This window comes from Esox lucius, chromosome 21 (genome assembly GCF_011004845.1).
Source record: "Esox lucius isolate fEsoLuc1 chromosome 21, fEsoLuc1.pri, whole genome shotgun sequence".
Lineage (NCBI taxonomy): Eukaryota > Metazoa > Chordata > Actinopteri > Esociformes > Esocidae > Esox > Esox lucius.
Genome location: NC_047589.1, coordinates 23,362,788 through 23,388,387, shown reverse-complemented (window position 1 = coordinate 23,388,387; position 25,600 = coordinate 23,362,788). Strand labels below are relative to the sequence as shown.

General features: G+C 42.4%; 1 protein-coding gene across 1 annotated transcript in view; it reads left to right on the top strand.

Annotated features, from left to right (window-relative positions):
* LOC105027310 (melanoma receptor tyrosine-protein kinase) overlaps positions 1 to 25,600 on the top strand; it is a 36,203-nt gene that overhangs the window by 5,724 nt on the left and 4,879 nt on the right. Inside the window, exons 2-19 of the mRNA XM_010899356.5 lie at positions 15,643 to 15,794; positions 16,476 to 16,683; positions 16,989 to 17,120; positions 17,394 to 17,462; positions 17,625 to 17,743; positions 18,331 to 18,472; positions 19,068 to 19,184; positions 19,331 to 19,457; positions 20,962 to 21,035; positions 21,126 to 21,216; positions 21,341 to 21,543; positions 21,951 to 22,083; positions 22,213 to 22,303; positions 22,470 to 22,627; positions 22,722 to 22,760; positions 24,364 to 24,508; positions 24,746 to 24,868; positions 25,174 to 25,272. Coding sequence (XP_010897658.3) covers positions 15,643 to 15,794; positions 16,476 to 16,683; positions 16,989 to 17,120; positions 17,394 to 17,462; positions 17,625 to 17,743; positions 18,331 to 18,472; positions 19,068 to 19,184; positions 19,331 to 19,457; positions 20,962 to 21,035; positions 21,126 to 21,216; positions 21,341 to 21,543; positions 21,951 to 22,083; positions 22,213 to 22,303; positions 22,470 to 22,627; positions 22,722 to 22,760; positions 24,364 to 24,508; positions 24,746 to 24,868; positions 25,174 to 25,272 — 2,222 coding nt within the window. The remainder of the gene's footprint in view (positions 1 to 15,642; positions 15,795 to 16,475; positions 16,684 to 16,988; positions 17,121 to 17,393; positions 17,463 to 17,624; positions 17,744 to 18,330; positions 18,473 to 19,067; positions 19,185 to 19,330; positions 19,458 to 20,961; positions 21,036 to 21,125; positions 21,217 to 21,340; positions 21,544 to 21,950; positions 22,084 to 22,212; positions 22,304 to 22,469; positions 22,628 to 22,721; positions 22,761 to 24,363; positions 24,509 to 24,745; positions 24,869 to 25,173; positions 25,273 to 25,600) is intronic.

The following is a 25,600-nucleotide window of genomic DNA, read 5'->3' as shown; positions in this document are numbered from 1 at the left end:
AAATGACAGATCCAAATGAGATAAGAACCGAGAAACCTCTTCTATTTGTTCATAGAGTGATGTCCTATCTGGCAGTGACAGCTCAGGTGTCAGATTACCAGATTAAACTTTTATTGTTAGACTCCATGTGGGCCCAGTTCTTTGAATGAATCACCATCAAAGTTGCAGTGTCATTGGTCTAGTTTAAGGTATTGCTGAACACTTCTGGAAAGCTTTCTAGGACCTAGTATGTCAATTACCTTGTCTGGGCTGCCAGATCTGATCGTATAGTCAGACTTCCGTTTGCAGACTTCCGTTTGTATGTTTTGAGACAAGATCTGATGTTAAATGAGAGCCAGAATGATTCAGAATCAGAAAGTTTTCTTGCCAAGTAAGATTCACAACAAATGAGGAATTTGTTCTGGGCGTTTATACAGAAGGAATAAGGGAAATAAAAAATGTGTACTGTGCATAAAAATACTAGACTGTGCATTAATAAATTACTAAAGTAGCTAAATAGTATAGTATATGTAAGGTGCACGATTTTGTCCAGTTGAGGATTGTGTGTGTAAATGGGAAGGGGTAATAGATTTTGTCCGTTGAGGGTTGTGTGTGTTGGAGTAGGGGAGCGAGCGGGCTGTAGTCAATTTGGTTCCAGGGCCATGTTCATGAGGCCTACTGCTGTAGGAAAGAAACTGTGCGAGTGGCGGGAGGTCTTGGTCCTGATAGACCTCAACCTTCTGCCAGAGGGGGGAGCAGTGAATAGTCCATTACCAGGGTGAGAGGGATCAGCCCTAATCATTGTCGCTCGCCTCCGCGTCCTGGAGGTGTGTATGTCGTGTAGAGAAAACAGATTGCAGCCAATCACCCTCTCTGCAGAGCGGATGATGCATTGCAGCCTGCCCTTGTCCTTGGCAGTGGCTGCAGCGCACCAGACGGTGATGGAGGAGGTCAGGATGGACTCTATGATGGCAGTGTAGAAGTGCACCATCATTGTCTTTGGCAGGTTGAACTACATCCTCTGCTGTGCTTTCTTTGTAAGAGAGGGGATGTTCAGCTCCCGCCTGATTGAGATTATTATTGTAATATGTTCTGCTCATTCACAGATGAGAGGAAATAAATGCAAAACATTGGTAAGAGTGACGGCTATCAATTATGACATTCAAAAGAATCTTCTCTTATGACCCTAATGTGTTTGAAGATATATAGTGGGGTAAGAAATTATTTGATCCCCTGCTGATTTTGTACATTTGCCCACTGACAAAGAGTCTATAATTTTAATGGTAGGTTTATTTGAACGGTGACAGACAGAATAACCAACAAATCCAGAAGAACGCATTTCAAAAATATTATACATTGATTTGCATTTTGATGAGTGAAATAAGTATTCGACCCCTCTGCAAAACATTATTTAGTACTTGGTGGCAAAACCCTTGTTGTCAATCACAGAGGTCAGAAGTTTCTTGTATTTGGCCACTAGGTTTGCACACATCTCAGGAGGGATTTTGTCCCACTCCTCCTTGCAGTCATTAAGGTTTCGAGGCCACTCGAACCTTCAGATCCCTCCACAGATTTTCAATGGGATTAAGGTCTGGAGACTGGCTAGGCCTCTCCAGGACCTTGATGTGCTTCTTCTTGAGCCTCTCCTTTGTTGCCTTGGCCGTGTGTTTTGGGTCATTGTCATGCTTGAATACTCATCCACGACCAATTTTCAATGCCCTGGCTGAGGGAAGGAGGTTCTCATCCAGAATTTGACGGTACATGGCCCCGTCCATCGTCCCTTTGATTTGGTGAACACTCTAAAGCATAATGTTTCCACCTCCATGTTTGACGGTGGGGATGGTGTTCTTGGGGTCATAGGCAGCAATCCTCCTACTCCAATTGTTTTAATCATATGCTGGTTTCCTCCAATTTATAGGCTATGTTTTATTCTCCCTAACTACCATCTCATCTTAAAACATGTCTGTGCTAGGGCAGTCTTTTGATAGATTTCCCATATTTTGTATTCATGAGGTCAAAAGCTATTTCCATGAAAATCCCAAGCCATAGTAGGTGATTGGCAAATGAGATGTGCTGTACAAAACAGCTGGTAGATTGTTCATTTGGCTTGTGTGCTTGACGTGGGAGGACAGGACAAACATGTTAATAATAATCAATAACGGTCTTGTGACGATAATTGGTGGGCGTCTATGTCAACTCTCCTCTGTCCATCTTATTGATGTGTCCGTAGTAAACACCAGAGCTAGGGCATAGACACCAAGGTTGTGTTCCCAATGCTCATATGTTGCAAACCTCAACTAAGGGTTGTGTGACACAATTGAATCAACTGGCAGACTGCTATAACCTATAATGTGGTCACTGATCTAATTGTGAATAAAGACCCACATTTTAGGGATGTGGAAATTGCAAACCCCAAATAAGGAAACCTCGGGTGACTGTTTCTTCATCTGTGTTTTAAATAGGAAACCTGTTTGTTTTCATCGCTTTTAAGCCCATGCCTAATAAAAAAGGGATGATATGTTTAAATGGGATATCCCAAATGTGCTCGCACCTTGTGGATGCTTATGGCAACAGCTTATTCAACCACTATCACGAATGTTGATGATAAAAGAATGGCACAATGTTTACTGACACTCTTTACTGCTTGTTTTTTTTCTCTCCCTTAAACAAAGCTGTGAGTGAACAGGACTTTAGTGAACTGTGTCGAATCTTTGCAACCAGGAAACGAGGGATTTTGCTTGCCGGCGTCTGCCATTGCTTGTTTGAGGGGCGATAATCACGTGTCATAGGGCTTATTTAACATTGTGAGAGAGAGGAAAAAAAAGAAATAGATTTAATTGGCATAATCATCACTGGCATGTTCAAGAACTTCCAAGCAGGATCACGGGCATCAGTCAAGGGAATATTAAGCTATATCTGTGTGCATTGCACAAAACTTCTATACAATTCCAACATAATTGTCTTCAAACATGCAGGCTTCCTTGGGGGTCCCTTAGTGTAGCTGATGGAAGACAGGGAGGGTGCCCGTTTTCTCCAAAACAAATTTTTTGTAAATGTGGAAACACTTTGATTCCACTATTATTTCAAATATATTATGGACATTTTCTTATAGTACTTAGCAACCATCTTTCATAATGCTCCTTTACGGAGTTATGTTTAGGATAAGTCTAGCCTTTGAGCTGTCAAAAGTGCTTTCAATCATCTGCTGTTATGCAATGCCTCCTTTGAAAAAAATCACAGCTGCTATAGTAAACGTGGCGTCACGTTCAAGCTTCACAAGACGGCGAGGTTCAATTCTCAATGGCCGATGTGTGTTCTTTTAGTTTAGTGAATGAAGATATGGCGGGGAGGAAAAGTTATTGTTGTGTTCCTGGTGTAGCTGGTGGAATGTCATAACACAAAGCTGATGGAAAGGCAACGCATTTAGGGTATCTGCGCAATTAGTCTGAAGCTCTCTTCCTAAGGAAATGTATAGGCCTAGATGAAGTGAGATCCACTTTCCAAAGTTAAACATCACCACTGTCATTGAAACAAACATGCGGACTAATGCAGATAAAATCAGAATGCAGTGATGCGGAAATCATTTAATCCCTGTATTACATTGAATATAGTACAAAGACAACATCTCAAAGGTTGAACCAGAGAAATGTTATTGTTTTTAGAAAGATATATGCCCGTTTTGAATTTGATGCCAGCAACATGTTTCAAAGAAGTTGGGGCAGGGGCATGTTTATTACAGTGTTGCGTCTCCTCTTCTTTCAACAACATTGGTCTCCTCAGTTCCCAACATTCAGTTTGGGAACTGAGGAGACCAATTGTTGTAGTTTTGAAAGCGAAAGGTTTTCTAATTCTTGCTGGATACAGAATTTCAACTGCTCAACAGTTCGGGTCTCCTTTGTTGTATTTTTCATTTCATAATGTGCCAAATGTTTTCAATGGGTGACAGGTCTGGACTGGAGGCAGGCCAGTTTAGCACCCAGACTATTTTACAACGGAGCGATGCTGCTGTAATACGTGCAGAATATGGCTTGGCATTGTCTTGCCGTAGTATTAAGTATATGTGTATTACAAGTGGAATGTATAGATGTGCAACAAAGGCAACTGCAGTACAAATGGCAATACTAAATGTGCAATTAAGGCAAATAAAGGAGGGCAGAAAATGTATTAAGTATGGTGTATGTTACAAGTGGGATAAATCGTTGTGCGGGTACAAATGGCAATTCTAAATGTGCAAACGAGGCAAATTCAAGGAGTCATGTAGCATGTGGAGACATAGCAGCAATGAGGTCCCGAGTTAGACCTGTATATGTAACAACTGAAAAATGCAAGTACAATGGCAATTCTAAATGAGCAATGAAGGCAAGTTGAAGGGGTAGGTGGCATGTGTAACTGAAATCCAGGGATAGCAGCAGTGAGGTTCCTGAGGTAGACACGTAGTGTAACAACTGAAAACTACCTTATACTCCCATAGTACAAAGGGAGTAGTGCAACAAGGTCCCTGAGATGCGGGGCGGAGTATGGTTAGTGATGGGTCACAGAGTTAAGCAGGGCTACAATAGATGGGAAGAAACTGTTCCTGACTCTGCTGGTGCAGGAACGAAAAGTACCACCTGCCTGATGGTAAGAGGGCAAACAGTTTGTGGCATGGATGTGAAGGGTCAATGAGCTCCTTGGTCTTCTTTGTGTTGAGGGTCAGGTTGTTGTCACCGCACCATGCCACCAGGCAGCTGACGTCCCCCCTGTAGGCTGACTCGTCATTGTCACTGATCAGGCCTACCACCGTGGTGTAGTCTGCGAACTTGACGATGATGTTAGAGCTGTGTACAGAAACGCAGTCGTGGGTGAAGAGGGAGTACAGGAGGGGGCTCAGCACACAGCCTTGTAGAACACCAGTGTTCAGGATCAGGGTAGAGGAGGTGAAGTTGTCAAACCTGACATACTGGGGTCTGTTGGTTATGAAGTCCAAAGTCCAGTTGCAGAGAGAAGGGCTGATACCCTGGTCATGGAGTTTGTTGACCAACCTAGAGGGAATGACTGTGTTGAATGCTGAGTAGGGCTGCAACGGTACACATATTCATAACCGTACCGTACCGTACGGGGTTTGCACAAGAACCCGAATACATGAACAATGAAATACAAAATAAATAAATAGGTACTGTATGTTGAATGACTTTTCAATAAACCAGATTGAGATGAATATATTCTGTATATAGTTATTCTGATTAAATAAGACTCATTGCGCATGTCGTAATGAATGTACTGTCGCACCCCTAATGCTGAGTTAGTCTATGAATAGCATTCTCACAGGTATGTCAGAGCAGAGTGTAAAGCTGTGGAGATGGTGTGCTCTCTTGACCTGTTCGACCGGTTGGCAAACTTGTAGGAATCCAGTGTTGGGGGGAGGCAGGACTTGATGTGGGCCAAAACTAGTCTTTCGAAGCACTTCATGATCGTGGGGGTGAGTGCGACAGGTCGGAAGTCATTGACCACATTACACATCCAGCCCAGAATAGTATGTTTAAATAAGTAAATCAGACTGCATCTTTAAGAGGTATATGTAAGTTGAGCTGTTTTTCCTTTTTGTCATGGATTAGTGCACTTTTTATATAAAGGCCTTTTTAAACTAGATGCAAGACTATTTATCTGAAAACAATCTCCAAAGTTTAGCTGTTGATGCCTATATGTATGCCTATAGTTCAAGGATCATTGAGGCACAAGAGCTGGATGGTCTTGAACTAAGCTGTGCTACAGTTGTACCTCGCTCTCCCTGACTGACAGAGCCGCCTTGACAGACAGTGCAGCAATGATTTAGAGTGATTCATGAACCTGAACATTGATCCAGAATTTCTAATATAATATACAGGTTATGGTTAATGCCTTAAAATTGATTTTTTTCTCATGTCAAAATAGTGTATTGGGAATAAAGAAAATCCTGATCATTTAGGGCCTACTATGTAGGCCTGTAAACAGTAACATTTGTATTTTAGCATTACTCTGATACTTGCTAGACATTAGCCTGTGCGCTTGGGTGTTTCTGCATTCAAAAATGCTAGCCACACCAATGCTTTGCCAAGACAAGACAATGACCAGTTGGCTAAAGCCAAAACAGACCAGCACCCAGGGTTGCCAAAGACACTCCCATAATACTATAGATAGTAAAACTCTCAAAAGAGGTTCAGAATTTGGTACCACCCTCTATTATTGCCAGTACCATGTTCCCACAGTGGACAACAGAGACAGACCAAAATAGAAGGGAGAGAGCAATATGAACGTAGAAGATAAATAAATAGTCAGCAGCCTTTTGAAAGAGGGTGAACAACACAATGTGCAAGTGCTCTGGCCTTGAGAGGGGAACGTTTGGGGAAGCATCCGTATGCTGCTGGCTGACATTTACACTTTTCAAAATCAGGAGTCAAGAGGGACAGGTTATAGAGCCCACATTTACAGTATATTAGTGCCTTGATGGGATGTTTTTATGCAGACCCATTTATATCTACAACACCCTGTCTCATAGCAACAGACCTGATCGATGGTGTTTGAACTGTGCTTGACTTTGTTGACAAATGCTGTTTTGACCATAAATGGGATTTCTTGGAAAGTCTTAGCCAAACTTCTATTCAGGGTGTGATTGCCAACATGTGCTTTCCTCCAAGTTAATACAACCAATTGAATGGGGTAAAGGTTGAGGACAACGCATTGGAATCAGGTGAGTCACAATTCCAACAAAATGAATGTAAAAATAAACAAAACAGTTTTAACTGAGTGGAAATGGGCTGTGTACCCTGAGATGTGTTGTGGTTCACAAGAACTCTAAACGTAGCCAAACGTAGTGGGAGATCGCTAGCACAGACAGATGCCTTAATACATGCGCCAGTTCACCCTCAGGGTTGTGGTCCCAACGACAGCCATATAGATAGATTAAGGGTGCGTTGTCCACTCCTTGGGTGCAACACATTGATTGAGATTAGGCTAACAGGGCCGGGTCCTGCATTGTGAGGTGAATGACAACCAAATAAAAAAAAACATCTAAAGCGGTCATGTGTATGTCACACAAGGTAAGACACGGTACACGTTTTAAGACCAATTCGCCTAGGATATAATGGACTTCTGACGTAACCCAGATTATATTCGTTCATATAATTCTGTGGTTATTCCAATTATGAATATACACAGCAAGTCGTGTGTTGATTAAAAACACAATCTACTGCTGCTGTATATTTGCAACAGCAATGTTCTTTATATTTCTCTGTATGATCTCTGTATGAAGCCATTGGCTGAATAGGTGTGCACAGATTTTATCTGCTCCATCTCGTTCCCACAGTGTTAAGTCAACACATGATTTGAAGCACTCAGTCATAGGGATGATTTGAAGCACTCTGATGGCTTAGACCATCATTCTGAAATGTGAAAGGACGCAGTTTTTTTGTAATTTATCAATGCAAAAAGACATGCCACTAAAGAATGTGAGAGAACCGCAGGCAAACTTCGCATGATCGTTGTTTTTCTCCTGGAAACGGCTTGTTCAGTCAGGTGCCCAGGTATATTTTTTGGGCTGAAGGTTCGAATGGTCATATTAACATATGTGCACTTTAAACAGGTGGAAGCAGGTTTTTGCTCTGCAAAAGATTTGATTATGTTTTTATAAGACAATTTGTTCTGTTTGCTACTGTTTTGAAGAGCCAAAGCCAACTCTGCAGATAAGAGAATTCGCTAAGGAGATTTCTAGGCTGCTCCATTGCATCAAGCAATCTCAGTCAAGAACAGCTGAAGTATTCCAATTTATTTCAAATAGCTCATTATTTGAAGCCAAGGGAATTAAAAGATTTAGGCACAGATTTGCCAATTCCTGCTAAAGTCCTTGAGTGGATTCTGACAAGACCAAATATGGCTCAAAACCAGTAGGTGCAAAGTATAGACTCTTCCAGCATTCTAGCTGGACATTTCAAACTGTTTCGGTTATTTTAGGGAATGTGGCAGGAGGTGGGGTGAACATGCTCAAAGGCATTAGTGAATGAGTCAGCCCTAGTCAACAGGAGCTGAGAGTAGATGTAACACGATTGCGCAGAGGCTGTATCATATGCCTCTACTGCCCGTTGTTACTGGAAGCCCATATGTGTGAGTTCTCAATTTGATCAAATTAAGATGTCACACCTGTACTTGCATTTTAAGATTACAACTTCCAAAACTGTACAACTAATAGTTGCATGACACAGCCCAAAATGTGTTTACTATCCAACTAGGACTGCTGCCATTGTCCTAGGACAGCAGGATTGAGGGACATTTGGCTACATAGGCATTTTCAGATGGAGCTATGAATGAAACGGAAAGGGCCATTCCTCCCATTCGCCGTCCTCCCTCGTTGAGATTGCATTGGGATTGACTGTTTAAATAGACAGCGTTGGCGAGTTGGCAGTCACTTCGATCATCCCATTTCCTGTTTGAATAACTGGGACTGTGTTTCTGAGAGAATGTGTTTGTTCGCTTCTCTGTGTGTTCTGTGTGTCCTTGTTTGTGGGCGTGTGTCCTTGTGCGTGTGTGTTTGTGTTGACCCTCCAAACAAACCCACTCTCACTGTAAATCCCCTCTTGTCCCAGAAATCAGTGTCCACTCACTCCTCCATACTCCTGTCTCCTCCCTACCCACTATCCCTTTCTGCCATGGCCTTGACGATACATAGCACAAACTCAGGGAATTCCACACGTCTCCGTGAGTCCGGAGGAAAGGGACTGGTGCACAGGGGTGGAAAGGTTAAAGCTCAGGGGGAGAGAGGTCCTCATTGGGCTGAATGGAAACTGACTTGTAGTCATGACTCCCCGCTCTCTTAGCCATAGTAGCACAGTACTTGAATAACAGTCCGTTGTAGCTGTAGTTGAGCCTATTCAAGAAGATATTATATTGAAACATAATGCAGTCGTATATTGCAATACATACATATATACAGTATCTCACAAAAGTGAGTACACCCCTCACATTTTTGTAAATATTTGATTATATCTTTTCATGTGACAACACAAAAGAAAGAGTGTACAGCTTGTACAAGTGTGTAAATTTGGTGTCCCCTCAAAATGACACAACACACAGCCATTAATGTTTAAACCGCTGGCAACAAGTGAGTACACCCCTAAGTGAAAATGTCCAAATTGGGCCCAAAGTATCAATATTTTGTGTGGCAACCATTATTTTCTAGCACTGCCTTAACCCTCTTGGGCATGGAGTTCACCAGAGCTTCACAGGTTGCCACTGGACTCCTCTTCCACTCCTCCATGACGACATCACGGAGCTGGTGGATGTTAGAGACCTTGCGTTCCTCCACCTTCCGTTGAAGGAATGCCCCACAAATGCTCAATAGGGTTTAGGTCTGGAGAGATGCATGGCCAGTCCATCACCTTTACCATCAGCTTCTTTAGCAAGGCAGTGGCCGTCTTGGAGGTGTGTTTGGGGTCGTTATCATGTTGGAATACTGCCCTGCGGCCCAGTCTCTGAAGGGAGGGGATCATGCTCTGCTTCAGTATGTCACAGTACATGTTGGGATTCATGGTTCCCTCAATGAACTGTAGCTCCCCAGTGACGGCAGCACTCATGCAGCCCCAGACCATGACACTCCCACCACCATGCTTGACTGTTGGGAAGTCACACACGTCTTTGTACTCCTCACCTGGTTGCTGACACACACGCTTGACACCATCTGAAACAAATACATTTATCTTGGTCTCATCAGACCACATGACATGGTTCCAGTAATCTGCTTGTCTTCAGCAAACTGTTTGCAGGCTTTCTTGTGCATCATCTTTAGAAGAGGCTTCCTTATGGGATGACAGCCATGCAGACCAATTTGATGCAGTGTGCGGCGTATGGTCTGGGCACGGACATTTTCACTTAAGGGTGTACTCACTTTTGTTGCCAGCGGTTTAAACATTAATGGCTGTGTGTTGTGTAATTTTACAGCACATTTACACTGTTATACAACCTGTACACTCACCACTTTTCATTGTAGCAATGTGCCATTTCTTCAGTGTTGTCAGATGAAAAGATATAATCAAATATTTGCAAAAAATGTGAGGGGTGTACTCACTTTTGTGAGATACTGTGTATATATATATATATTTATATTTATATTTATTAGGGTCCTCCGTTTGATGAAATCCATTCCATGGTTAAGGGTTTGGTTCATTGCCTCACTGCATCTCTGTGCAGACTCAGTACGGTCAATGTGCTTTCCTTAGGTCATCCACTACATGCCCAGTACAGTCTAAACCAGAATCCTTATGTACCATAAAGAATGCAGCTCTCCTGCCTTCTACCTAGTTAGATTTTAGATAGCTTCCTTTGTGTTCTGACATGGCCTTCTGGAGGTTTTTCAAGTGAAACAATCAGCTAAAACTTGTTCTTCCTCAAATACAGCACTAAGAACACAGGAAGCCGGGTATGATAACAAGAATCCAACACCTTATTCCGAGGCTTTGGACCCGGGGGGGGCGTAAGTGACAGTTAACTAACTTAACGGGAGAGCCGAAAAACAACATTTGACCAAAGCCCCTTTTTAACAGTTAGGTCTTTAAGGTTTGTTGTTTTATTCTTTATTGGTCATGATCTCACTTCATTTGGCACTGAATAGAGCTCACTGAGAGTTTTCGTTTGATATATAGAACTAATATTTGCCCAAAATGTCACTTATGCCCCTTCCCATATTTCTTTCCCTTATGATTTCTAATAATTAATTGGACCCAGAAGCAGGAGGTGTGGGCAGGCATTAGGATACAGTTCCCGGCTTACAGATCTTCTATGCCCCCCCCAAAATAAAAAAAAACACGTTTGAATGACAATTTGCATTATTTAATTCTGCATGATAGATTTTTATTGTTGTTTTTATTGTTATAACGGATTTATGTATGATAATAAACACATTTTAATAATCCTATATAGTTTTAGATATTTTCAGATGTGAATAGGAGTGGTAAAAAAAGTGAGTCTGACAGAGCCAGAAAACGTGAGGAAAGTGTGTTTTTGAAATACATTTTTTATTGTAGTCCTAGTAGCTGTTCTTGCAATTTTTAAGTAGCTAAACAACAAACTGTATAATAGGCTTATTTAAGATCATGTTAAACAAACTGGGCTATTTTGAAAAGAACCAGTAAAACTAACGTCTCAAATTATCATTGCTGCACACGGTTGAGTATGGCAGGCATATAGCTTATAAGAGACATTTAGAGTTTATAGAGAAATGTAAAAGTTCGATGCTACCCAATACAGTACTTAAATAATTACTGTCGCGAATGTAGCTATTTTGCTTTGATCTGCAAATGCAATCAAAGATGCGCTTTATAAGTGATGTGAGCTCTCAGCTATAAAGTGCGTACTGTAGTAGTAGTAGTACTGTAGTTTTTAAAAGTTTTCGAATTTGATTGACAGCTGTGTATTTTGCCATTATATGGCATTTGTAATCCATGCATGCTTAAATGATTTGCTTTCCATCGTGCTGCAGTTGCTCATCACTATTGATAAGCCGGAAAAACGTGCTTGCCCATGCAAATCAAATGTTCTAGCACCGGGCCTGCCCAGAGGTGCTGCTGCGAGTGTTGGAGGGTCTCAACAGGTTGACCAAAGACCCAACAACAACTAGTCTGTTATAGTCTCATTCAGCATAAAAGTACATTTAAATGATTTTAGAATGTATTTCTAACTATGGCACGGCAATTTGGCAAATGCCCAACATTCAGAATTCCATATAGCCTATTGTAAGGAAAGAATTGTTAAGCAAATTGATACAACTATTCCTTATCTGTTTTAATGTGTTCAATAAAAAACATTTAAAACAAAATGAAAAAATGTCTAGCAGTCTATGGTAAACAACAGTAATTTAAAAAACACCTTGCACACACAACACTTCGCACACACATCTTTGCCACTTCCATCCTATTGCAATGAAAGAAATATAGTTCAAAAAGAAGGGCTCTCCATCATCGTTTTAAATACTCCGCTGACAATATAAATACATATTTTAACCAAATGAATGTGTATTTGTACATATGTAAATTGGTACATATGTTAAATCCCCACTATGCTGAAATGTTCTCAATAAACTTGTCACCGACATTCCTGTCCACCCCCATCGTTCTGTCCGGAGCCACATGTGAAAGTCATCAAGCTCCAGGAGAAGCTCCCTCCACCCGTCCAGACCTTCTCACCCTCTTTCGGGAATATAGTGTGTCTGTGGGAGACGGAACTAGAGCAGGAAGAGACGAGGACAAGATATGAGTGTGGGGGACGAGGCCGGATGGTTGCAGATGATGACAGGAGGATGAAACGAGCTTCATCCCTTCACAGGAAGCGCATGGGGAAAGGGTTAATGGTCCGGTCGTTGAAGCAGCCGCTAGAGTGCGGGATGACTTTTTGATGAAGGCCGGATGAGTTTAGCACACTGGTGTGGCTTACAGAGGGGTTCATCTAAGGTATGGCTGAGATCTCCAGATGAAGAAGACCAGAGAGGGAGAATGACAGGGAAAGACAGCCTTTCGAAATAGGTTAAATGACAGAAAGTGCTCTGGCCTTGAGAGGGGAATATCTGGGAGAAATATCTTAGTTACGGAGCTGTACGCTGTTGCAAATGGAGCCTGCTATCGTCCTCTAAGAAACTTTTTTAATTACTTAGAATCAAACGAGAACGGTTTTGAACAGCCCACTTTTTCTTTCTAACAACATGTATCCATATAAAAGCTTTTACACATTCACACTTCATCAGCCCTGTGATGGATTAGTACAGAATGCCTTGAATTGACTTGATAGTGTCTGGCCCCGCTAAACCATTGGAAAGGGAGGATCGGTTTTAACACAGGTATGGCTTAAAGAGTGATGTGGACCAGGACAGATATGAATAGGATGTGCAGTTTTGGGCAGAAACGCGCACATACACAGGAGCCAAAAGAAAGTATGCCCCTCCAGATGTCAGACAGCCCCAGAACGACGGTGACCTGGACAGTGAAACAGCAAGGCAGGAACGGATACAAAATGGAGAGAGGGCGCAGCTGTGTTGATCTTAGTGACATCACTAAGTGAGAGGCCTGCTTAAGAACACACAGGAACTTTCAAGGCGCTCAGTAAGCACTGGGCATGTTACACATGAAGTACACTTAAGCCACATTTACACAGGTTGTCTGATCCCTCAACATTAATATTATCTTTTGAACATCAGTGTCAAATGTATAGCCAATAATTTGGCAGAAGTTCAGAATTGGGGGGCTCCAGCAAAAGTGTTATTTTTAGGTATTTGTCTTTGATATACGATGTAAATAAAATCAAATTATCAAATTTTATTTACATCTTATATCAAATATCAATATATTATATGAGAACAAAGAGGATTTTGCCAGAAAAGGAACGCTGACAGCTGTGGAATTAAGCAAGGCTCCAATAATATTTCATCCTTCTCTAATCATAAATTATGATGTCAGGAGGAACAGTGGGAATCTGAGAAGCCATGTCTACACTTGAATACCAAAAATGTGCACAGCCAAGAAGTGATAATGGCCTGTAATTTACAAATGATATATTTCAAAATGTGTTGGAAACGTTTTGTCTAGAGGCTTTATGCATTTCCTGAAGAATTACATACTCGCCTTTCTATGTAACTGACAACAGCATGTCTCTTTAAAAAGCTATATCACAACCTGAATGAATGGCTAATACCAACCACAAGTATATCATACTCATTAAAGGATTTGTTTGGCTATATCCATGGGCCCATGCTGTGAGCCTGGTTGTCTAGTCCCGAGATAAATTACCCAGGGACTTTGGATATTCCCTAGCCTGCTGCTTCACTCTACTCAAATGCCTCCCACTGACTATAGCATCTGCCTCAAAAACTTGGTTTTTTTTTTGTGTGTGTGTTTAGCTCATGATACCTTAGTCTAGCGGTTTTTCCCTTTTTTTTATGTGAAGTGTCCTTACATTTTATGATCCCCGAAGCAAGGACCACCTAGGAAACTATTCACTATTTTCTCAAGCCAGAAATGAAGTTCCTGAACACTGCATGGTAATCCTTCATTGTGTCTTGAACCCCAGTTCCCTGAGTAAGGATGTACAATATGACAATAATGGGTTTGACCACTTTAACTCACTGCAACCATACCACTGTCACGCATTGAACTAGGCCAGGGAAGTGGAAGGACCCAGGAAAAGCAATGCCCTCCAGGTGTTCAACATTATGTCTAATCCTTCACCTTTGTAATCCACAACAATTCTTCATTACTGTCTGACAGTGAATGAAAATGACAAATTTCTTCCCTCAGGGAGCTGTGGTTAAACACATAATCTTCACCACACCTTTGGTGGACTGAGCGTGAATCCACAAAGCAACACCAGAGCCATGTATTAATAACGTTTGAGCCCATTTCTCATCTCGCATTTCGGCGAGAGCGCCTCCGACAGTTGAAATGACTCTCAACCCAGCGAGTGAATTGTCACTTAGCAATAGAGGAGCAAATACTGTCCAGACACCTACAAAAAGATAACTGTCCTGACACATGGAAACGTACTTGGCGTCGGATTGGCAAAACAGACAGCTTAGCCACAAAAATGAAACCCTAGGCCAAAAGGACACCTGCCTTTATGGCAGAGAGCAGTTAGAGTGGAGCCCCCTCCATTAGGTGGAGAGTCCCCTCCCAGAGGGGGACAGGTCTGCACCTAATATCCAAAGTACACGGCTACAACAGGGCGAAGCGGGCACAACACATCAACCCATACAGAGGGAATGTGTACAGTGTTGATATATGCCACCATCCTCGTATTGTTGGCCTATACAAGAACATGCTGACCAATTAGCCTCGGGGGAACTAGCCTGAGCACCGTAAACAGTCACCGCAGAAGAGGATAGCCAACCAGAGCAGGTGCAGGAACACATTAAACCGCCCCGATGTGCCCTACCCACCCCGGGCTAAGTGGAGACAAACACACACAGTTCCGAGCCGAGTCCACTCCATTATCAGAGGACGGCCTCGCTCGACTTGCGTGTTTAAGTGTCAAACCTAGTGACCGACGGAATGGAAGCCCGAGATAAGTTTGGTGAAAATGTATTTCCTGCTATTCTGAAGATTGTGCCGAGGCTTACGCCATGTTCATACACTATCTAAACAAGACTGGCTACATGATTTTTGGGACAGTAAATTAATTTGGGTCTGGGGCCTGCCCCCTGCCTGTCACCTGAAATGATAATAATTAGGCTGCCCTTCCATAAGGCCCTGTCTACTGCCAGTGTACACAGTGAGAGCGGCAAGTACCAAAGCTACGTGTGTATTGTTTGATGAATTGTCATTGATATTAGGTAAGGAAGACTTTGATAGGCATCAGACACATCAGTGATGTTAGAGAGCAGCCTAGGAACAGTCTCTTCGCGGTGATAATGTACTGGCTATAATTTCTTTGAGGTTGGCGTGTAGCTTTCAGCAGTAGACGCTAATCAGGTGTCAACACCTCACCTTAGAACTTGTCCGACCTGTTGTGGAGACTGACATATTACATCAGAGCTGACGGTCTTTACATACATCACCTAAACAATGACATGGTTCAGTGCTTCCCTAACTATAGCATGCCAAAGAACCCAAAACGTTAAAATAACCTACCAACAATTTCATTCATGTCCTTCATGTAGCTGTCATGTTGTTGTTTTAGTGTGTCAAGGAACCAGCAACAAGCTGACTCAGCTTGGCACTGAAGACGAGCACTACAACAGCATGGTGAGGATGTACAGTAACTGTAGCGTGGTCCTGGAGAACCTAGAGCTGACCTACACCCAGGACTACCACGACCTGACATTCCTCAAGGTAAGGAGATGAGGGCGAGAAGCTATATATATCATATATAGCTTCTCGACCCCTCTTAGATCATAATGACTTCAGAGCAAATGGTGTCGCAACCATCTCTATTCCTTTCTAGCATAGGCTTCCAGCTCCAGGCTGAATGCAGTGACATTAAAAAGGCTACTAAATGACTTTAATGTCAGTATAAACATTACTGTAATGGTCAGAATAAATATGTTCAATCCTTTGTGCCTTTACCACCTGCCAAATGACCAGAGATGGTATGGTTATCCAGGCACGGTTTCTTGAAATTACCAACAGGGACAACATTTTGTCCATATGTGGTTACACCAGAGGCGTCGCTAGGATCACAATACATTCGGGGCTTAGCCCATCCACCCGCCTCGCCCGGGACAGAAAGTACAGGGTTTTGAATGTACATGCGATTCCGATGTACGCGGCCTACACGTCTACATTGTCATAATGCACGATCGAAATTATAGATCAATAGATCAGGGGCTATTTTTTTATGAATATAATTATTTTTGTCAATTTGAGATCCGGGGCTATTCCTAAAAGATCCGGGTATAGCCCTGGATGCCCAGGCCTAACGACGCCACTGGGTTACACTACTACTAGAGCAATCTCTGGCGTGTGTTAAAGTGTTTTCATTTTTACGGTGTGTTTTGCCCCCCCCCCCCCCAGTCTATTCAGGAAGTTGGAGGCTATGTTCTGATCGCCTACAACAATGCAGCCAATATCTCTCTGGAGAACCTGCGTCTTATCCGAGGACATTCCGTCTTCCAGGACAAATACGCCCTGGTTGTCATGTCCAACTACAAGAAGAAAGACTCCTCTGTTAGCCTCAGCTACATCGGGGGGTTGCGGGAGCTGCGACTGACCGGGCTGACAGGTTAGTTATTTGACTACTTGAGGGTCCACTTCAGTAGCGGTATACTGGATCAGAGCCAAGTATGATTCTGTTTCTGCCTCGAAAGCAATGAATAATATACAGCGTGTTGTCAACTTGTTAGGCTGTGTTATGAGAGGTCTGGTCTACATGTTCCCTTGACCCAAAACATTTGAACAGTAATGTAAATTTAAGTAACCAAAAGTGTTTTATGGTCACTTGACTCAGCTTTGAGTTTTGGGCCATTGGTTCCAATGCACAGGTTAGAATAGATGTTCTTTTTTTTGTGAATGCTTTTTTTGGTGCAGAGATTCTCAAGGGGGGGGTGAAATTCTCCCACAATCTGTTTCTGTGTAATGTGGACACCATCCAGTGGTGGGACATACTGAACAAGCCCAGCAGCCCCAGAATAGACTTGAAACTGGAGACCAATCCGTATTGTAAGTATGCTAGCTTTTTATTATTTCTTCTAACTTTAAACACAAGTGGCCAATACTTCCTGGGGAGGCCCAGAAGCAGACCAAAGTTTTTGGTTGTTTTAATTTACCTGGGGTGGCAAAGAGTTTCTTTTTGTCATGGTTCTATTTAGTACTTTCTGCCTCCTAGCTTCTGTTCTGGACTTGAGCTTTACATGAGACTTATCTGCATAGACAGGTGCCCTGTATACAATACTATTCTACAAATGACATCACAAGGTTTTTGCACCCTGACAGGCGACAAGTGTGACCCTGGGTGCTACAATGGATCGTGCTGGGCGCCAGGACCAGAGAACTGCCAAACCTGTAAGGATCCACTCTTCCCTCTTCAGTAACAGAAATGTATTTTGGGGACCTTCAACGTTTTTCCCAGTTATTAAAATCTATTTCATAGGTTGCTCCTTTCCTCCTAAGCTCAAGGGTGTTTGGTTGACGGATCCTCTTTCTTCTCTTTCAATATGCCATCAGTTACCAAGCTAACATGTCCAGATCAGTGCTCTGGAAGGTGTAGGGGTCCAAAACCCAGTGATTGTTGTAATGAACACTGTGCTGCTGGCTGCACCGGACCCCGACCTACAGAATGTCTGGTAAGAGACTTTTCTGACTTTAATTGACTCAGAGCAAAGTCATGATAATGTAGAAAACACATTGCAAAACAAATATCCTTGGCAGAATTGAATACTTATTATGAGAAAAGGAGGGAGTGAAAGATAGGAGATAAGGAGAGCAGAGGGAAGAAGGCATATTATCCCTGAATGAATGCAATATACAGTATATTCACTACATTATAATGACTTTAAGCATTCTTTAAGCATTCATTTTGTGAGGCTAATCTTCCCTCCTTTAAATGCAGGGTACTCCCTTAAACGTCATGACTTGTAATGCTTTTCTTTTCAAAATGTTACCAGATTTCATATTATCAATAATTAAATTTTGCACAAAAACTAAATTTACAGCATCTGTTAGGTTGCAGGAAAACATCAACCATGTTAAAACGATCACTTCTGTTGAATAAAATACATAGACAAAACAGACAAACCTGTGACTCATCGTTTCCCATTAAATGGAATGTGTGTCATTACTTTCTTTGAAAGCATGTTGGGCAAAAAAACCCCTACTGTCTGCAATATTTGACGCTCATTGTGATCTCAGCCATATGTTGTTGCATTCAAAGGCCTGCAGAGACTTTCAGGACGACGACACCTGTAAGGACACCTGCCCCCCTATTATGCTTTACAATCCAACCACCCACCAGCTGGCTTCTAACCCTAACGCCAAGTACACGTTCGGGGCCACGTGTGTGAAGACCTGCCCACGTAAGGCCATAAACAGTGTCCGATCTCAAAGGGTGGAATAAAGATCCATTTAGTGGGCCACTCTGGAAGGTGCTGATGTCTGTCAGGTGGAACTGGAGATTGTGTTATACGTTTTCTGTGACATTCTGATGGTTCTGCCTGACTGGATACATTCCTGTAATTTAGATAACCTCTCCCTCCACTGTAACTCTGTAACCTCTCCCTCCACTGTAACTCTGTAACCTCTCCCTCCACTGTAACTCTGTAACCTCTCCCTCCACTGTAACTCTGTAACCTCTCCCTCCACTGTAACTCTGTAACCTCTCCCTCCACTGTAACTCTGTAACCTCTCCCTCCACTGTAACTCTGTAACCTCTCCCTCCACTGTAACTCTGTAACCTCTCCCTCCGTAACCTCTCCCTCTGTAACTCTGGAACCTCTCCCTCCACTGTAACTCTGTAACCTCTCCCTCTGTAACTCTGTAACCTCTCCCTCCACTGTAACTATGCAGTGAAGACACATTGGCCTGTAAAGACGACTGGGGTTGATGGTAGCCGATGGCGAGGGAGTTTTGGGGTCACCTATATGAGCTGTCCTGTGGTTGGTCTATTGGCAGATAACTACGTGGTGACGGACCAGGGGGCGTGTGTCAGAACATGCAGCGACAACACACACGAGGTGGAGGAGAATGGCGTGAGGAGGTGCAAGAAGTGTGATGGGATCTGTCCAAAAGGTAAAGTCGATCACTTAGTTTAAAGGCAACAGTTTGTACGTGGTAAAGCTGAACACCATAAATGTACTGTCTTTCGAGATTTACTGTGTAGTTTAAAAACCTCATATCTTCAACGATTTACATTTGTTTTTGACCTCTTCTTCTAGTTTGTAATGGACTTGGAACGGGGCAACTCACTAATGTCTTGACAGTCAATGGATCTAACATTGATTCTTTTGAAAACTGCACCAAAATCAACGGAGATGTATCCATAATTGAGACATCTTTGAACGGGTAATGAGGAATAATGATAACATTGCACATGTCAATAGGTTGTACTTATAAAGGACCCCATAGCAGTGAAATACAAGGTCATTGAGAGAAATCTATACAAACATAAACATAAAATGAATTAATTTTAATTAACAGGTTTATAGTTACCAATTGCATATGTTGATTTCGAAAAACTATATTAAAATATGTTGTAGTAGAAAAACGACATTAAAAAAGAATCAGGGCAGCTGCAAAAATAAGTGAACCCCTAGTTGCATTGGTTAAATCAAGTAGGTAGAATAGGGTGGGTACATAATTGGGTACCAAATTAACCAATCAAAGGAGGGATCTTTAGGAACGGGTTTGGGTGGGAATGATGAATAGATACCTGGTCAGTCTGGTGTTACTCATTTAGGTAAATGAAAAACACCATGCTGAGAGGAAAAGAGATCTCAGAGGACATCAGGAAAAGGGTAGTGAGAACACACTAGACTGGGGAAGGCTAAACAACTCCCTCAAAAGGATTTGAGAGTCCACTGTGAGGAAAATAATTTATAAATTGAGAGCATTTTACAAGACAGCAACTCGACCCAGATGTGGACGCCCTTCTAAAATATCCCCAAGAGCCACAAGAAAAATAATACATCAGGTAATGCCAACACAAACGTAACATGCAGACCTCCCTTGCTGCATCTTAGATTCACTGCATTGAAAATGGCGTTTAATGGAGGGTTGCTAGGAAGAAGCCTCTGCTGTCAAAAAAGAACCATACTGCCCAGTTTAACTTTGCCACAGACCACCTGGACAAACCTGAACTTTTCAGGAAGCCAATTCCCTGGACAGATTATTCCAAAATTGACCTTATTGGTCACAATCAAAAATTTCAAGATCTGGGACTGCATTTCCTTCTCTGGACCTGGTTGCCTGCAAATCATCAAGGGAACCATGAATTCTGAGGTATACCAGGATATTCTTAAACAAAACATCAGGAAATCAGTCCAGGAACTAAAGCTGGACAGAAAATGGGTCCTCCAACAAGAAAATGACCCAAAGCATTCAAGCAAATCTACCAAAGAATGTCTCAGGACAAAGAAGATTTGTACTTCGGACTAGTCCTGACCTTAATCCAATTGACATGCTGTGGCAGAACCTGAAACAGGCAGTACATGCCAGACACCCCTCAAACCTAACTCAATTGGATGAGTTCTACAAGGAAGACTAGGCAAACATCCCTGAAAAAACATGTCAGAGGCTGATTAGTGGCTATAGGAGACCTTTATTCCAAGGTATCGTTGCTAATGCAGGTGCCACTAGCTATTGGATGAAGGGGTTCACAAATTTTTGCACACATAAAATCAGTTTTATGATATGTTTTTGTTTGTTTTGTTTATTCATAATGTCTTTGTTACAAATTGGGTTTTAGATAAAGTGTTTATTTATTTTTTTAAGAGTCTTAATTCATTTTTATATTACTATGTTAATGACCATATTAGCAATGTATTTCTTTGCATATTCTTTTTTTCAGTGATAATTACACATCAACACCAAAAATGGACCCAAACAAACTGGAATATTTCAAAACTGTCAAGGAAATTTCGGGTAAAACCAAGATTTTTCTTAGTACATTATTAATCCTAGTGATACAAAAGCAAAGATGAATTACATTTATTTTTCTTTATTTCCAAAAAGGATTTCTGCTGATACAAGCTTGGCCTAAGCACCTCAACTCCCTCAGTCCATTTGAAAACCTTGAGATCATCAGAGGAAGGACTAAACAGTTGTACGTGAATCTGTCTTACACAGTCTCTCACTGCAGTAAATCAAAGTCACATGGAGCATTTTTAGTAGTGCTAAACTCTAAATCTAAAAGTTCTGTAAATACATGATATTTTCTCGTTCTGTAGTGGTCAGGTCAGTTTCGCCGTCCTCAAAGTGGATCATCTGAAGTATTTAGGCCTCCGCTCCCTACGAGAGATAAGCGATGGCAACGTCGTGGTGAAGAACAACCGCCAGCTCTGCTACACCAATGAAGACCACTGGAAGGGCCTGTTCAGAATGGAAAAACAAACCTCAAAAATAGGCAACAATGCAAACATTAGCACCTGTGGTAAGCAAGCACAAGGATCAATAATGAACTTTGATCAATTACTTTGCAAAAGCGACACAGGCAAAAGGTCAACATCAGACAAATGCTAAGATATGCTACAGTCGAACCTGCCCCAGACATGTAGACCGCTGGAACTTTTTGTCAGGTTTGCTGTAATAGAAACTGCCATTATTGGATCAAAACAGTGCGGTAGCAGTCCCACATCAATCCTCTGATAGCCTAGAAAGACATTTTGTGCTAGGCTGTTTCTCCTTTTAAAGCATTTTGTCATTTAGCATGCACTCTTATCCAGTAATTTACAGGTAGTGTCCCTATCCTATATTTTTAGATCTCCCCTTGCCTAGGGTGTAGGGTTTAGGAGTTGTTTCTGGCTGAGGCCAATTGTCTTCCTATCTTTTCCCCTAAAGCCCAGATGAACAGTACCTGTGATGAAATGTGCACGGCCAAGGGCTGCTGGGGGCCCGGTCCAACCATGTGTTTCAGCTGCCAGCACTACAGCCGCGAGGGCCGCTGTGTGGGCGCCTGCCAAATACTGGAGGGGTTAGTTGACCAGACAACACCAACGCCGCTAACCATCGCTAACCGTCAATGCTTTTCATGGGTCGAATGGATCTAGTGTGGACAGGGTCGGGCGCTGTAACAGTTTGTTCCTTTTTCTTGCCTTTTCAGCGTGCCACGAGAGTATGTCGTGAATAACACGTGCATGGGGTGTGACCAAGAATGCATGGTGAAGAATGGAACCCAAAGCTGTTTTGGACCGGTACACTGCATTAACGTTATATTCATCAGTGTGGTCTAATTTTATTAGCTTTTACACGTGATAGATGTTCCGTGCGTCTTGGCAAATCAGGTTCGGGTGTATTTTTACACAAGACAATTAAATCAACAACTCTAGCTGCAGACTCTTCCATCTCTCATCTCTGAAGGGCCCTGACAAGTGTCTAGCATGTGCCCACTTCAAAGATGGCCCCAACTGTGTCAGTCGGTGCCCACACGGCGTGCCTGGAGACGGGGATAGGCAAATCTGGAAATTTCCTGACAGGAAGAGAGAATGTCAGCTCTGCCATGAGAACTGCACCCAGGGGTAAGGCCCATCTATCTCTAACTCCTTGTTAGGGCTGGTCTATGTGTGAAGGAGTCTTTCTGAATTCAGTATTCCCTCTGTCCTCTGTCTGTAGATGCTCTGGACCTGGCTTGAGTGGTTGCAACATCAAAGGGTGAAGAATTACATGGAGAATTGTCTGCACTTTAAACCCTTTTTGACATGTTAATTTGTCAGTCTGAACATCTTTTTTTTTGTCACTTTTACTCAGGTTTCATTATAAATCCGGCAACCATCTATCTGCCAGTCTATTTTTCCCCACAAAACAGTCAGCAAATGGCTATGGATTGTTCTGAATTCACATCATTGATGTTCCTTCTAATAAACTTCCCCCGATAAGTACCCAGATATTATGTCTTGTGCCCAAGATACATACAAGTCGTAACACAAACATGGAAAAAGGATGGAATGCTACGCTGTCATGGCAACCATAGTTCTAGGTCAAAGTTAACAGACTTCCTGCTCTGAGCTACCACTTGTTTCCGCTCTGCGCCAAATGGAAGGACCAGAAGAGGCACAAGCAACTTCACCTTGGAGATGTCTGTTGCTGTTCTCATAGATAACATAGTTTTAGGCCTGGCGGCTGGTGTTGTGGCCACAGTCATGTCTAGGAACAGGGCTTGCTGACACCAAGGTCCTTCCCTATCTTGGAATTAGTGTAATTAGTGTAATTTTGGCCTAGTCTAACACAGTCCATTTATTACAGTCAGTTTTGAGGGAGCCTGCAATTGGCATGCAGGATGTGCCACTGCTGAGGACTGGGTCAAACTATTGTGAGGCAAAGGGCGGAGGGTTGCAATCATTTGAAACTTAAATGCACTATTAGTGCTTTCATTGCGTGTTATAAATATTCTTGAAATTACAGGTATTTTTAGAGTGATATTGGGCAGGGACAAATCATAGTTTTCCCAGGATGGCATATCTGTCCGAAATACTGGCAAATGTAAATTACCATCAGGTCTCAGAGTTACTCACCTTCTTTATCTTTGGTTGATAAATGCATAAAAACGTAGCGGTGCCCAGAAACGGGTAACGTAACTTATAGAAAGTTTTTACACAATGGTTTTGACCGGTTTTCAGCTCTTCCAGGAAATGGTAAGATGCTCTACAATAGTTGCTAATATCATTCGTCTTTGTGTCAGACGTATTATGTTTATTTTAGAAGAATATAACTGCTAGTGTTGGCTGCCTGTTGGTACGTAAGTAACCCTTCTTGTCCCGATTTGAATGCTTGCTACCTGGTTAATATCACAGTGTGGTCTTGAAACTATTACAATTGGAAATAAAGTTATAAACATGGTTTGAGCTAAAAGTGAGTAAATAACAGCACAGTCTGACCAGCCATTACATCACTCGTACCTAGACATTCTTATTGTGCGTTCTAAACAATACATTCTAATGGTGCGTTCTGAACAATACGTTCTAATGGTGCGTTCTAAACAATACGTTCTAATGGTGCGTTCTAAACAATACGTTTTAATGGTGTGTTCTAAACAATACATTTTAATGGTGTGTTCTAAACAATACGTTCTAATCACACCAGTGTGGTCGTACGCGTCAAAGGGTTAATGCACAAATAATGATGAAGGTAATCGAAGTAGAACATGGCTACTCATTTCCTTAAAGAATCATTCCTCTACACCGTCCCTGTCTTAGAAGATGTTAGTTTATGAATACGATTTGGGAAGTTGACCAATGAGTCTTTGCTGTTTTCCTAGTGGTCATGTCCCTTCAGTGGTGGCGGTCAGCGTGGTGGGAGGCCTGCTGGTCTTCGTGATCCTGGCCCTGGGTGTCTTTGTCCTGTTCCGCAGACGCTCCATTGTCAGGAAGAGGACGCTGCGCCGGCTGCTGCAAGAGAGAGAGGTAACCGACCACCTTCGTATGGGATGTCACTGCTAACTGTACCCTACTGAAACTATATAGAGACATTTTCTATTTGTCCACAAACGGCAAGTTTCTCACATGTTCTGCACACACTAAGTCACAGGCATGCATGCTGATGGAGACTATTGAAGAACAGAGATCCACAAACACCTTTAAAGAGTTTAATGACACGCTGCAGGTAATTCATTACTCTTTGCTTTGTTGTTGGTCCCCTAGTTGGTTGAGCCCCTGACCCCAAGTGGCGAAGCACCCAACCAGGCCCTGCTTCGCATCCTGAAGGAGACCGAGTTTAAAAAGATCAAAGTGTTGGGATCAGGAGCATTCGGAACTGTCTTTAAGGTACGCAGTGCTCCTTTAGTGGCGCTGGTTCAGACCGGGTATGAGTAGGCTTTCCTGAGCCCATGATGATTTACATTCACTTCCCAACCTAATGCCTAGGATTCAGGTCAGTAATGAAGAGTCTTGTTTTCCGAGAAACCAGGTCTGAATCCAGTGGATGCTTTTCGATCAAATCCCTATTGACCGAACACACCCCTATAAAAGGTGTTCCTAACCCAGTGGTTGAATTATTGCATGTGTTAGTCTGTTGAAAGCTGGAAATAGGACATGAAAAGCTGGACATGGTCGTGTGTTTTTCTCCCCAGGGTGTGTGGATTCCTGAGGGAGAAAGCATAAAGATCCCGGTTGCAATCAAGGTGTTGAGAGAGGCCACGTCACCCAAAGCCAACAGGGAGATTCTGGACGTGAGTTAACTGAAGCCCACACTTTCTAGGTCGCCTGTAGCTTTTGTTGTCAGACTGCACCCCTTTCATGTTTATCTGTTCTTGGGTTAAAACACCCCAAAAAAACGACTGTTCTCTAGGCTCTACTAATCCGGGAATATTTTACATACTTGTTTGTAAATCAAATGGATGGGGTACCACAGATGATTTTGCAACTGTGTCTATTTCGTATCTTCATACGTAAATACGCATTCAATACGTGAACACCTGATAACAGCACATTCGGGAAGAGCCCGATGCAAAACAATACATTTTAAAATTTTAAAAAAAGAAGCCTCTAGCCCCAGTA